Raw genomic sequence first — 15,350 nt, forward strand, 5'->3', positions numbered from 1 at the left:
TTTTATTAAACATTAAAAATGTAAGGCTGTTAGGTTAAAAAAATTGCATTACATAAGTTGTCATAGCACGTTATTTCTCCAAATAACGTCAGTCTCTTTTTTAAAGCCACATGAGGTGGAGATACATATATACGTAAACAATAGAATACATATATATGTAATTTAGCAAATAAAATATACTCTATTTTAAAGTAACAGTGAGTGAAAATCTACACTTATACTTAGACACTTTAAAATTTTGAGTGTTTAGGGATGCCTGGGTGGCTCAACGGTTGAGCATCTACCTTTAGCTCAGGGCGTGATCCCGGGGTTGTAGGATTGAGTCCCATATTGGGCTTCCTGCATGGAGTCTGTTTTTCCTTCTGCCTGTGTCTCTACCTCTCTCTCTGTGTCTCTCATGAATAAATAAATGAAAATCTTAAAAATTTTTTTTGAGTGTTTAGAAAGCCACAGAAGAATTTTAGAAGACTCAGTAATAAGCACACAAATGTGAGTTGAATGATTTCTTTTGGAATATTTTCAAAAAAAAAATAAAAGTATCTCCTGTCGGGTATTATGTGAGGTACTTCACTTTATACCATCTGGCTTAATTTATAATGTTTTTTTTTTAAAAAAAAACTCACAGGAAAGTGAGAAATATCCATTTCAAATGACCACCTAAAGATACTTGTGTGCAAAGAACTTAAAAAGAAATCTTAATCCAAATTCAAATTATTTCTAACTAGATGTACAGCAAAGTACAATATTTCGAGATGGCCTTTTTCTTCACCCCTAATATCTTTTGCTGAAGTTCTGTTTAAATTGCTATTACATTTTGGCCAAGAACCATATAAAAACTACCAGAGTAATAACAATTTTCCCCCAGCTGAAATGTTGTTACCATTGAAAATGGAAAGGATAATATCAGTATTTTCCTTTTTGGATACTGTTTTGAAAGCAGACACACTAATTGGCCGCACACAGAAATTTAGTGGAAAGTGCATTTAGGATGATGCCCAGTGACAAATCGGTGAGGTAGACACCACCTTTCTCATCAGTCTAGTTATTTACCTTTGAAGTTCAAGAACTTAATAGAGGTTTTAAAAAATTATTCTTTTGTTAACAGGGGGAGAAAACTACAGTGTCATTGCTTTGATGGTCAAACCATATTATTACACTGTGTCGATAGTTCCTTGGTACTCAGGCTTCTCTGGCCACCTGAACAGCTCCCTGGTATTCTTAGCTTTGAGCTTCGAGTTGCTATTGCTAATGCCTCAATGGGTCCTGCCCATGACTTGAGACGGGAAGTACTATACAGTCAGGCAAACTCTAGGCGAGGATTGCTGGTAGGCGCTGCAGACGAGACAGGAATCGAAAATCTGGATGAGCAGGATCTGAGTTTGATCAAAAGAATCTGTTGCTAAACCAAGATGGTGAGACTTGAGAAGGCAGAAGGGAAGGAGGTCAAGTCCCTTCCACAAATGGTTTCCCTTGTACCCCGGGCCCAGTAGGTAATGTTAACAACTGTTGTCCAATAACTTCCCCTTTGAACACATTGTTCCACTTACCCTCACTTCTTCAAACAAAACAAAGAAGCAAGGAAACACAACAATATAAAACAGAAGAGCTTTCGGGCTGAAAACAAGATGCTAAAAGCAAGACATAACCATTATGCTGTCAAATGAAAGATTATTAAAAATGCTTCAGTGTGCCAATGGTACCTTATATATGCTTAATAAACCTTTTTAATATATTCACTGTTGCATTTTTAAAGGTTTAATGTAATACCTTTTTAAAATTGCATAAATTTGAAACTTGGTTATTGTATGACAAACCTAAGTGTTTCGTAAATTGCAGGGCTTTTTTTTGTTTTCTTTTTTTTGGTCTTTGAATAGGAAAATTTTGCCAAATCTTTAGTGAGATTTTCATACTATATACATATGTATACATATGTATATACATATATATTAATTTTGGTGATAGCATTTTGTTGGAGAAGTAATTTGGGTAACGTTAGTACCTATTACTTTCTATGTATCTCTTTTCTTTACAAAAATCCTCCTAATTTCAATTAAACATTATGATGTATTTGCAGGTTAAAGTCAGCCTAGCCCATACACTGCAAATAAGACTGTTAGAAGTATCTTGGTTAAAGGTGGCAGAAATCTGGCTATAATTGAATTTCTGGCCAGCACCCACAGATGTCTCTTGGGAGTTTAGAAACCATCTATTTTTTCACTGGGGTCAATTCAGGGGCATTTTGTGTTCTATCTGTAAACTCCAGGAAGAATGGAGATCATGGGTTTTGGAGTTAATCAACCGAATGACTTATTTTTTACAAGTTTATGATTCTTAAAAAAAAAAAATCACTCTTTTGAGTTCTCTCTAGTTTTGCACTCATAGTGGTAAGGTCAAAGTAGCATTTACTATGTAGTCAGAGTCCACACTAGACACTGTTAAATAGCAAGACCTGTGATTTTGTTTTGATTTGGAGGCGGCAGGTAGAAATATTCTGAAAGTACTGTGCAGAAAGTCACAACAGTTTTATCAGATATTTTGAAATAGGAAAAAGGAAAACTGAGAAATGATCACTGAAAAAAATGTCTAGGATGTAGTTGTGATTTTGGTTATATGCACGTGTAATGGAAGGTGTAAAATCGTAGAAAACTTTCTTTCAAGTCCCCATTACTGCTTCCTTTCCAGGCAAATAGAGAATTTCGCTTTCTTTCCAATCGACCACTAGAAGGCACTCAACATGGAGAATAAACAGCAGATGGCAGCCCATGTCATACTTTCTGGATCTGCGTGTCTATCTCTGGTCTGTTTTCACTATTTTGTGTCTGTTACCCCGGATCTTGATTTTGAAAGTCTATTTTTATTGTTTGGTATGACAATTCACATCCTTTTTAGGTTAAAATGAAACAAAAATAACTAAAAGAAAAACCATTCGGCCATATCATTTGCCATTACTATCCATAGTGGATGGGAGAGAAAATACTTGCTCAGGTTGGATTAGATTTTCATCAGATCAGTAGGTTGTGATGGCTTTTATCACAGCATATAGGCCAAGAGTTAAAAAAAAATAGTTATGGGAGTACAAAAGCAATTATTTTCAATATCATTTTTTGCTAGAATCATATTTCCTTTGATGGAAGAGGGTAATATCTCCATTGAAATACACTGTCACTAGATTTCAGATAGCTACTATAATTTTAAAGATGTATGTGTAGAAAGCATATATGTGGTGGTCATTCAGATCCTAGATTAAGGAATGAAATAAAGAATTTGAGTCTGAGGGAACATAAAAATGGATTATAAGAATGCTCAGACTATAAACTCAAACATACTACCATACTATTTCCAGCTCACTGTGTGGAATTGGATTTCACTTGGGAATATAATCTCTTTAAAGATGGAATCTCTGCTAGATGGTAAAATTAAGGGATAAACTGTGCACAAATTAATTTCTGGCACATGGTAGACAATAAATGTTAGCTGAATGAAGTATTTTATTTATCACAGCAATCTGGAAGTATCTGTTAAATAAATTATAAGAAATAATTTCTTTTTTTTAAGAAATAATTTCTTAAGGAGAGAGATTAAACTTGGAATTATGGCCTCAGTTGTGAATTTCATGTCGATAGTAAGTCTATATTTTATAAAAGCATATACATGTACCTAATATAAATTTCTATGCTTAAAAAAATGTTTAACTTACTCACATGTTTGTCTTTCTTTCTTCATTTTTGTGCTTGTATCTTTTGTTGGCCTTGGGATGTCTTATTATTATAGAGCATCTCCCCCCACCTCCCTTTATATTATATTCACAGATTAATACCCCTTGAGTCTTAAGAAGGAAGTAGTTATGCATTAATGGTAATGGTAAATAAGGACTTAGGTGATTGTGCTGTTTTAAAAAGGCAAGTAGAAGAAACGGTTATTGAAACCAATAACATTATATTGCAGGATAACATTATATTACAGTAAGCACTAGCTTCAATAACATAGAACCAAGGCTTTGGAGTTGGGGCCTTTCCTCTTTCCTATTAGGGATGGGCCTTTGAGCATTTCCTTTTTTTTACTTAGATTTTGTAGAGTCTTTCTTTTTTTCTTTTCTTAGTTCTGTATGGGTGAGGACAGTGGCAGTGGAAAAATATCCAATAGATTTTTTTAATTTTTTTTCCAATAGATTTTCAAAGTCACAAGGACCTCGTGAATAAGTCCCCTGAGTCAAGCCATACAATAGAATTTTAAATATCTTCCATTTAGAAATTCAGAGGGCTAAACAAAGAATAGTGATACATTGCTCAAATGTTACCTGTAGTCAACGGGAAGTAAGACAAACCATAAAAATGGTTTGTTTTTAACCTCATAACCATCATCAACTATTAAAATATAAAATGTGCTACAGACTTTTCACTTAAATCTTGTTATAGTTATTAGTGATAGACCATGACTAGCTATTTTGACAAGCAGCATCCCTAATTGAAAAATTATTTTCTGATTAACCAGATAATGAGGAAAGACAATCCATTATCTTACTCAGGTTAACAATTTGTTATCTCATGTAAATCTAAATTGCGTCTCAAAAATAATTATGTATCAGACTTCCATTTATGCCATCTGTCTATTTCTTAGGAAAACAGTTTGCAGGAAAAGCATTTCACTTGTTGTCATCTGCTTCCCTGGTTTGATAACGGAGTGATTTTTTCCATACTCAGAAGAGACATTTTTCAGTACCCCCAAATGATCCTCAGCCTGGTTGTAAATGGGCCAGGCAGTCAGCTCTGTGAGGTTAAGGGTTGTACCCTAACACCAAGCACAGTGCCTTCTATGGAATACAGAGGTGCTCACTTAATATTTAGGCATAGAATACCTAGTTTTAGTAATAGAGGAGTGCTCACCTAGTATTTGCTGAATGAATGAACAATGAAATGACAAATTCAATTAGACAAAATTTTTGAACTTCGACTAGAGGAATTTCTAAAGTTTTAGTTGTTTTTGTTTCAGAAAATCAAGTAGCTTCCTTCAACCCTCTGGCTAATATGTATGTCATGTTACATCATGAGCTATGAATTCTTTTCTTTCACCCATGAGTGTGGATCTTATGACAAGAATTCTAAATTGGCAAACGTGTGCTAAAGATGGTCAATGTCATTTATCTTCAGTCAATTACCATTTGGCTATGATCCACTGCTGCTTTAAGCAAACCACATGACTATAAATCTATCTCCAGGGTTTTTTTTTAACATAATTTCATATATTAATGGGAAAAAAACCCCTAATGAAGCATACTCTAGTGTGTTGATGCCAGACAACATGGATGAGGCTGGGTTCTTCTACTTGCCAGTGACCTGTGTCAGCTTGAGCAAAATACATATCCTCTCTGGTCCTTTATTGATAAATAACACCTAATTCAGAAGGCTGTTGTGAGGATTAAGTTCAAGAAGAAACTATAAGGTACTCTACATACATAAGGCTTTTTTTTTTTCTTTTTGCTATTCAAATTCTAGGAGAAAATAGTTAAATTGTTGGCTTTCCCCAGCCTGTGTCTACATGAGAGTGAGACTGTTTTGACAAGAAATTAATGGGAACAGATACTTGGCATACACTCTCTCCTTGTTACCAGATCTAGTCATATCAGGATAATGCTTGATCTAAATGCTTGCTTCAAAGCAGTTGGTTTTGCCAGAATGGAGAAATTTCTAGTGGAAATATTTAGAGACAAATCAGATCAACTCCAGGGACTCAATTATGTCACTCTTATATTTGTGATTCAACCCAAGACATTCATCCATGTGTCCATTTCTATACTTCTATGATTCATCTCAGTCTTTGAGCTAAGTTGATCTTGTGGCAATTTGCACTGGTTGTTAAGATAGCTAGAAGAATCAAATTAGCCATTCTTGAGTCTGTATTATTTAGAGTTCATTCAAAGTCTCTACTCACTGATGTTTGTCCTCGGTCACTGAGCTAGTTACCGATGAGTACCCTTTCTCAGTAGCAGAAACCTCCAGCGTACCTGAAAGGTCAGTCTATGTTCCCGTCATTCATGCAGTGCTTCTTAAACTGGGGATATGTTTTCCAAGGGGTACAAAAGAGGTATATGAAGTTATAAGAGTATCAATTTTACTAGTTGATAAGCAATATAAAACATCATTTCTTTTATATTGAAACATAATGGAGTAAAATGCAGCATTTATATGGATTTTTAATGTAAAAATAAGACTTCAAAAGAACTCTGTGCTTGGTATATTTGTAGACCATTTCAGGCATACACACGTTCATTCTCTGCGTCAGGTGCAGTTCATTGAAAGGATTTAGGAAGTGCTGCAGGAGTGCATTCTGGGAGCCCTCAGTTCCCAAACCGCCTCCCTGTGAAACAACAAAGTCAGTTGTTTTTTTGTTTTTCATTTTTTCGTTTTTTTTTTTGTTTGTTTTTAAGGAGCATTTTATTTTTTTCCTAACTGAAGACTTTTGGCCGGAGGGGCTAAGAAGAATTGAAGGTTGAGCTTCCCATAAGATGTTCTTGAAAACTCTTTGAAACTTAAAAAATATTAAAAGGAAAAACGTTTTTAAGGAAAATGCTTCCAGGTTGGAATGTCTAGGATTCCTTCTCTAGGCAAGATTTCTAACATTAAGCATTCTGGAGCAGGGTCTTAGTAGAAAGCCTAATGGACACATGAAAGTGGGCATTAGTGAACAATCAGGGCAAGAAGACAAATCCACCTATGCAGACAGATCAATAAAAAAATTGAGATTCAACAATACAGAGACATTAGAAAAATAACTGTTTCATGAGACTATGTAAAGAAAATGATTTTCATAACTTATTTGCTATTCATCTAACAGAAGACATACCTGTTGGACTTGAAAAACTACATGTAGAAAATTTGAACACTCTAGATTTACAAAAACAGATCGACATTTCATTATAGACATTGAAATAAGTAGGAGTACTGTAAATATCAATAGTTAATGACCATAAACCCTTAAACATTATGTCTTGAGACAAACATGAAAATCATTAAGAAATTATAAGCACAGTGAAAAAGAAACACTTAAAACTGCTTTTAGCCATAGGGATGCTTGGATTTCAACTAAGATCAAAACATGTTTTCTTACCTGAGATATAATGACCAGATTCTGTTAATAAATGTTATTCCCAAAGCCTTAAATTCTAAACATTTGGGTTGTCTTTTTCCAATGTTCTTACTGTAATTTTAAAAATAGAATAAGATTTAGAATTTTTTTCTTTAAACAAAAGTTGTGCTTTAAATTTGGTCCAGAATTTTCCCAAATCTTTCCTGAACTACACACACACACACACACACACACACGCACACGCATGCACACACACACAAGCAATGCATTATGCTGAGGCAAAACTTGGACATTCCTGAGAGACCAAGGAATCATATTAATTTGAAGTCTTTAGGGAGCTTAGAAATATTTTTGTCTTGGGTTTATTGGGGTAAAACTGAGACTACGAGGTTTTCAAGACTTGTCCAGAATCACACATCTAGTAGTTGTGGATCTGGAAGCAGAGCCTTCATTTCCCATGAAGCAAAATGGATTCATATGACCTGGGTTCTTAGCACAGACTCACCAACAGCATAACTGCCAACAAGTGTCTTAACTCCTCTGGATTTCAGTGTTTTCAGTAGAAAGTGTTGGAAGTGACTTTCAACAAGGATAGTCTTGATGATGCTTGGGGACATTGGAAAGGTGAACGGGTGTTTCTAGCTGCTGCAGTTACTGGCAGGTGCCCACTGGGGTCTGTAACACTCCTCGTGCCACAGTGTTCTCTCCCCTCACTGGGAAATACTGGACTCCTTTTATGGTAGCTCATTTCTGAACCCAACTAACTATGAGAGGGACAGCAGTCTCACTTAATAAAAAGTTTTGCTTTTAGTTTGTCAAAAGTCACTTTTTGGAATTCCCATTTTGGCATATCTGCATTCTATCTTTAGTTCTTTAGATAGAGAAGTTCATGTCGGCTATAAGTGGAGAATACCGTCCTTTTTTGATGGCCAACATACAACTAAAAAAAGACACAAAACCCCAAAACAAACCCAATTTCCAAATGTGGAGTGGCATTAAAAAAAAAAAAAAGTTGAGTTGTATGAGAACCTTTGACATATTTTCAGGTTTTTTAGGCTGTGGCAAAATTTGGATTGGCAAAATTTCAAGTTTAAATTCGAAATTTGTTGATAATCTGGTCATTAAATCTTGCCTGTTTTCATGATTTATAAATAAAGCACAAATGCCAGAACTAAGCAGAAGCACAAAAGAAAAATGCACCCTATGAATTATATCACAATAAAAATACTGTATTCCTTTAAACAAATGTACTTTTAAGAGCTTTATAACCCAAAGCAAGATATGTGAGATGGTTTAAGAAGAGGTTGCAATTTTGCAACAAGAAGTCTGTACAGCTCCTCCAGGCAGTAGCTGAGAAGGAAGTACCTGTGTCTCAGAAACTTGTTTCCAGAGGTTCTTGACAATTTTGCATCCCGGGTCCCATTATTTACAAAGGTACACATTTTGCCAGCTCAAAGCACCTTGGTCCTCATAATTATGAATGCATGCAATGACATTTCATCCTTTCATGTGCAAATTCTAAAATTCATTGTAACAGAAAAGGTAAAAGTCGAAAATCTGTCTACAATGTGGAATGAAAGGACCAAAAATGTCAGACATTGCAGAATACTGGTTCCTAATAGAGCTCTCTTTATTTGTTCACTGTTCCTCAGTCATTTTTGTTTGTTTGTTACAAAATGCAGTCTTGACTCTTTATTTAAACAGTACTTAAACTAAACTGTTCATGCCATGCAAAAATAACATTTTATGCACTTTTTTTGGGGGGGGCAGGGGCTTCCCATGGTTTTAGTTCACAGGCATTATTACCCGGTTTTTTAAGAAACAAGTGTTTTATTATTATGATTATTATTGCTTTTGTAACTAGTCACATGCTGGTTTCACGTGTGGGACAATAACCTGTGTCTCCCGAGTTGGAATGAATTTCTGGGGCAAACAAGTGGTTTTCCATCTTGCACCCTTCTTGACTACTGTCCTTTTTCATTTCAGCCACAGCGTGGTAAACGTCTTGCCTACAGTTGTGACTGGTGTCCTGGGGGGAGGAAGAGCCCACACAGGCCTCTTCTCTTAAAGGGTCTCTTCCGTCGCTAGGTTTATCTGCAAAGCAGTTAGGGCTGGGCTCGGCCTGCTTGTCCTGCCCGGGCCCCTGGAGCTCTAAGAAGTCATCGTCTTCGCCAGTGTCTATTTCGGTGAAGCTCCTCCTCTCTCTTGATGAGAAAGGAAAGAGTTTCTGCTTGGGAAACCGGGGTGTCAGCCCCTTGGAAGGTCCCTGACAGTGTGCCGAGCCCTCGGCGCCCAGCAAGGGCCTGTCTCCCTGGGAGGGGGTCTCTTCTAGGAGGATGGTGCTGATGAGCTGCGGGGCGGTGAGGGAGAAGTCCGCCGTGGTGACGGGCAGCGGCCGGGCTGTGCTGGGGGGGGTCTGCGGGGCGCTGCCTCTGTTCTCCTTGAAGTTCACTCTGAGCGATCTGGATTTCAGGGGGTTGCTGCCTTTCAGCGAACTCTTGGGGCTCTCCGAGGCACCGTCGGGCTGCAGGGGGCCGTGGAGCCCACTTTGGGAACCGCTGGCATCCAGGCTCACCGTTATGTCGACTGGAGCATATTCCAGGATGGCATCCCTGGCCGCGGGCCCCTTCTCCCTGGCGAGCATCAGGAACGGGGGCCCCCGGGCTCTTTGGTGCTCGTCGGTCCCTGCGAGGTCGGGGGGGAACCTCATCTGCAGGTGGGAGGCGGAGAGTGGTGGCAGGGGCGACCTCTCCGTCTCGGTGAAGTCGGTGGCGCAGCTGGTGAAGCTGTCTATGCTGGACGTGCTCTTCATGTCCACGATGACCTCGCCCTGCGCCACGGCCAGCTGCTCCTGCGGGCAGACCACCTCTTCCATTTCGATCTCCTCCTCGTAGGCGGATGGCCTGTCGGGCTGCTCTTGGCCGTCGGGGTTCGGGGCGGGGTGAGGCTGGGTCTTGGTGATCTCGTTGTAGAGCATCTCCAGCTTCTGGGCGCTCAGATGCTGCGGGCTGGAGGAAGACGTGTTGTTCAGCTGCTCGTGGGAGTCCTTCTGGCTCACCTCCTGGTACTTGTTCTCGAAAGACTTGTTGGAGCTTGTTTCCGACAGAGCTTTCCTGGCCCACTTCCACCGGCTTGGAGAGAGGTGGTTATCGTCAGCCGAGTCCTTGGTACTGGCCGACTCGCCTGCCTTCTCCACGGCCACGTCTATCAGTTCCATGCTTCGAGCAAAGGCATCTTTTAAGTTCATAGAAACGATGCTTCCGTTCCTTTTGGCCCGCTCCAGAGCCTCCCGCCTTTTAATCGCTTTTTCCTGGCGTTTCTGCTCCTTGTAAAACTCAGAAAAATTATTCACGATGATCGGGATGGGAAGGGCAATCACCAGAACCCCGGCAATGCAGCAGAGGCCTCCCACGATTTTCCCTAGTAGTGTCTTGGGGTAAATGTCACCGTAGCCCACGGTGGTCATGGTGATGGTGGCCCACCAAAACGACGCTGGGATACTGGTGAACTTGGTAGCATCTTCATCCTTCTCAGCAAAAAAAACCAGGCTGGAAAATATCATTATCCCCATGGCCAAAAATAGTATCAGTAAGCCCAACTCGTTGTAACTCCGTCTGAGGGTGAACCCCAAAGACTGCAGGCCTGTGGAATGTCTGGCCAGCTTCAGGATCCGGAGGATGCGCATGATCCGGAAGATCTGAACGACGCGCCGCACGTTCTGGAACTGCAGCACGCTCTTGTTGGACTCCGTGAGGAAGATGGTGACATAATAGGGCAAGATGGCCAGCAAATCAATGACATTTAGTGGGCCTTTAAAGAACTTCCACTTATTTGGTGAGGACAGGAAGCGTAAGAGGTACTCCATGGTAAACCAAGCAATACACACAGCCTCCACGTGTGCCAACTGGGGGTTGTCGTTGGGTTGTCCAAACTCATCCATTTCCTGCAGCTCTGGTAAAGTGTTGAGAGACAGTGCGATGGTGGAGAGTACGATGAACAGGATAGACACGATGGCCAAGATCTGGAAAAGAGAAGCAAGTCCAAGTTAGCAAATCCTCTTAGTTGTTTAGGCAGCTGGGAGACATACGGATTCGCTGTTCTTTAGAGGAATTGCTCAAAAAGATATTCCAGGAAGGTAACGTTACAACCTAAAATTCCCTAACTAATGCAAACACATTCACTCTTTATGAGTTCATCTTACTTAGAAGCCCAATGTAGTACACATTTAAATTCCAGGGCCTAAGCAATTTGAGCAAAAAGAAAAATATCTACCCCCCGCCCCCGCCTTCGTTCTTAGGCACGTTTGTGTGAGTAACCACCCTTTGGAATCGCCTGGAAGAGCAATCTCTCCTCTCTTAGTTTCATTATTTTTCTCCCTTAACCACCTGGCTTGTATTTCTTTAAGTGAATCGCCTGACATGCTACATATGCTAGACAGAATTCATGGTTTCTAGAAGTTTTATTCTACAACTAAAAAACCACGAATGCAGACCCACACATGGAGAGATAATATGGCACTTAGTACAACAATGCTTCTCATCCAACAAATACTGTTTAGCTGGTAAACACTGATGGCAGAGCCAACTCAGGAGAGCCTTCGCCCTGGGATGTGTGGACGTCTGGCTGGCATCATGTGGGAAAGGAAGATTAGCGCAAACTTCATTCAGTCAAGGAAGCTTCCAGAAAGCAGAGCTTGTTGACCATCCATGGTGATTTTGGTGCAGGGCAGACGTTTTACGTGGAGGAAATAGCACAATGTCAGATGAGGCAGGAAAGAGGAAGAGCTCAGGGGGAAATGAGAAGCTGGGGTGACTGGATTTTAGTCAGCTTGAGCTCTGAGTCTGGATTTATCGCTTACTGGGTGACCCTGGGCACATTTTCAACCTCTCATTGGCTCAGTTTACAAATCTGTAGAACAAAGAGAGCAGTCATAGCTGTTTCGTGGTTGTTGCGAAGATTACACGACACACAAATATTGCTAAATGAATGAAAGGCACTCGTATCATTACAGGCTGAAATGAACAGGACTTCGGTCTGGATAGACAATGGCCAGGAACTGGTATGTGGGAAATCCGTGAAGCCATGGACGATACGACAGCCCATGTAGGGATCTCTGTAAGGCTGAGATTTAGAAGGCTGAGGATGAAGATGAAGGTTTGAGAGCAAGGGAAGAAGTACTTTTTTGCTTAGTAAAGACTGCATCTAGGACACACACATCTTGGTGAAGTAGGAAGCCCCTCTTACCTAGATTAGGTCTGGCTTGGTTTCCTCTGACCTTTGTCCATGATCTTGGGCATGGCCACTGCTATCAGATATTATATGTAGCTTTGAGAAATATATCCTGACAGTGACTATTTTATTTTATTTTATTATTTTTTAAAGATTTTATTTATTTATTTATCCATGAGAGACACAGAGAGAGAGAGAGAGAAGCAGAGACATAGGCAGAGGGAGAAGCTCCCATTGGGGGCCTGATGCGGGACTCGATCCCAGAACCCTGGGATCACATCCAGAGCCAAAGGCAGACACTCAACCACTGAGCCACCCAGGTGCCCCATGGCAGTGACTATTTAATTGAAAGATCCAGTAAATATTTCAAGGGATAATGATTAAGCAGCTTGAGACCTCACAGCTCAGTAAACCTGAAATCATGAAAAAATCAGTTTGCCTCTGACATCAGGACTTGTAAACAAGAGTCTTCTCTTGTTCTTTCTCCCTCTGTTTTCCTCTCTTTACTCTTGTACACTTCTCTTCTCCTGGGTTACTTTCCTCACCCTTTCTCCTCTTAGGCCTCCTCGACACCTTTCACTGTTTTCTGTTCTGTTCTTCAGCTTCCAGCTTTCCCCTCAAGTAAAACCACAAGTATCAAGTAAACCCACAGTATAATGTATTTCAGAGTGTGTTACAGATGCTGAATCAAGATTTATTGTTCCTTAGCTTAAGAAACAGTATTTTACTATTAGTATTTTACATATTTTTCTTGGACAAAACTAAGGTAAGTACTTTTTGCCTGAGCGTACTTCAGAATTTCCTTGAAAAATGTGGATCAATGAATCACTGTAGAAAAAAGGTTGTCCTAGACCTATTCTAAGAGATTGGGGAGGCTAAGGTTAGAAGTCCTTCCAGAAGGTTTAGATGCATCCATGGATGATGGATTCAGAGGGTTTACGAAGGCCAAGTTGGGATTGCTCATCTCAAATCTGCACCCACAGAGGCCAATGGCAGGATGACACCAGCAACTTTCTGCTCCTACAACATTCCTTAGAAGGCACTGGTCAGGTCCCATCCACTCTCGTGCTCTTACCATAAGTAACCAGGTCCCTCTGTACTTTCTAGGAGGTCACACAGTCATATAACAGGTATATTACATTAAGAGGGCATTTTAAGTTCTGGGATTGCTGCTATCATTCTTGTTCTGACAATCCATATTCTAGATTTTCCATATCTTATCTGTTCAGATGCCCATTTTAGATGCATCTTCCTGATGCTTATCACTGCAAAGAGCAAGGAGAGAAGTAGCAATAGATGAAACTATTCTATTATCTCCCAATACTTTTTTTTTTTTTATTCATGATAGTCACAGAGAGAGAGAGAGAGAGAGAGAGAGAGGCAGAGACACAGGCAGAGGGAGAAGCAGGCTCCATGCACCGGGAGCCTGATGTGGGATTCGATCCCGGGTCTCCAGGATCGCGCCCTGGGCCAAAGGCAGGCGCCAAACCGCTGCGCCACCCAGGGATCCCCCTCCCAATACTTTTGAACAAAGAACAGAAGTGGATGGTCCAGGGTGGACTTTCAGTTTACCTTGACTCCATAATCACAGCTAGACTTTAGGTCATTTGGCTTCGGTAGCTGATTTTGGGAAATAATGAAACACCGTATAGTACTGACGCAGTCTATGGTCTAGCTGATGGCAACTTAAAACATATGGCTACCTTTTATACCTGGAAATTCAACACATGTACAACATGACCTGGAGTACATTCTCTTTTTTTTTTCTTCTCCAAAGATTCATTTTATTGAATTGAGAGAGAGGGTGGAGGGAGGGAGAGGGAGAAAGAGTCCTAAGCAGACTTCACATGGAGCATGGAGCCTGACATGGGGCTTGATGTCATGACCCTGAGATCATGACCTGAACCGAAACCAAGAATTAGATCCTTAGTGACTGTACCACCCAGGTACCCCTGGAGTACATTCTAGAAGGAAAAGAATGACTACGGCAAAAAACCAAACACTTAAGCTCTTAGCAATTCCATATTCATGTTAAAGAAACCATTGGTACTAAACTGCATTATTTTCTGTCTTATGTTCAGATTTAATCTGTCAAAATCCATTTGCTCTCAGTTTAGAGAAATGGCTTATTTTAAATATCTTGTGAAGCTTGGAGTTCTCCCAGAAAGACAGCCCTGTAGACAAATTATTCAATATATACCAAAGATGATGTGTAGGGCAATAAACCAAATGTGAGTTTATTGTTTTATTGTAGAGTTTTTAAAACAAAATAAATATAACGAATGTGACATTTTGCTATAAACTATAGGATATACTTTTTTTTTCTTTAAAAGATTTAATCTCTTTATTGGAGAGAGAGTGAGAGAGCACAAGTGAGGAAGCAGCAGGAGAGCAGGCCCCCTACCAAGTAGGGAGGTTAATTGGGGGGCCCTCTGGGATCATGACCTGAAATGAAGGCAGATGCTTAACCAATCAAGCCACCCATGTGTCCCTACAGGATATACTTCTAAACATGGATATTTTTTAACAGCAAACCCTTATGGCATTTAGGCATTGCTTCGTTTATCCTAACCATGCACAAGTTAGATTTTTAACTCCTACCACCCCTACCAACTGGCCTCCAGAGCTGGTTATTCTCTCTCAGCTCTAGAAAGCAGCCTTAGGCGTGCACATGGCAAATGAAGTGGACATGCAGAAATTGCAAACAGTTATCTGTGTGATATTGGCCAACTTGGATTAGATCATCAGCAGGGTTCCTTTCACTTCTCATATGTGATGATTCTCTTTCTAAACCACCACATTTTGCTAATCCCTGTCATGTCTACAAACCAAACCAAGGACAAGTCACAGCTGATCCTGTCATTTGGCTGAATGGCCAAAATACACTTTTGTTGGTTAAGAAATAAAAATTCAAATGAGAAGACTTTGAAAGCTATTGCGCTGTTATGTTCCAAGCATTTAGTGACTGGGAAAAGACGCTTTTCTGGATAAAACTTTTCTTTCCTTTTGAATCACCTGGATAACAATTTTAATTTCTC

General features: G+C 39.9%; 1 protein-coding gene and 1 long non-coding RNA gene across 4 annotated transcripts in view; one reads left to right on the forward strand and one right to left on the reverse strand.

The window, feature by feature from the left end:
- The window catches only part of LOC140620270 (uncharacterized), a 70,795-nt gene that overhangs the window by 50,473 nt on the left and 4,972 nt on the right, over positions 1–15,350 (forward strand). For both annotated transcript variants that reach the window (XR_012020049.1, XR_012020050.1), the window contains exon 4: positions 2,683–2,797. This is a non-coding gene — a long non-coding RNA (uncharacterized lncRNA). The remainder of the gene's footprint in view (positions 1–2,682; positions 2,798–15,350) is intronic.
- Positions 8,690–15,350, reverse strand: part of KCNB2 (potassium voltage-gated channel subfamily B member 2) — a 384,754-nt gene continuing 378,093 nt past the window's right edge. For both annotated transcript variants that reach the window (XM_072804261.1, XM_072804260.1), the window contains one exon: positions 8,690–11,104. In XM_072804261.1, coding sequence (XP_072660362.1) covers positions 8,948–11,104 — 2,157 coding nt within the window. In that variant the 3' untranslated portion in view covers positions 8,690–8,947. The remainder of the gene's footprint in view (positions 11,105–15,350) is intronic.

Source organism: Canis lupus, chromosome 28 (genome assembly GCF_048164855.1).
Source record: "Canis lupus baileyi chromosome 28, mCanLup2.hap1, whole genome shotgun sequence".
NCBI lineage: Eukaryota > Metazoa > Chordata > Mammalia > Carnivora > Canidae > Canis > Canis lupus.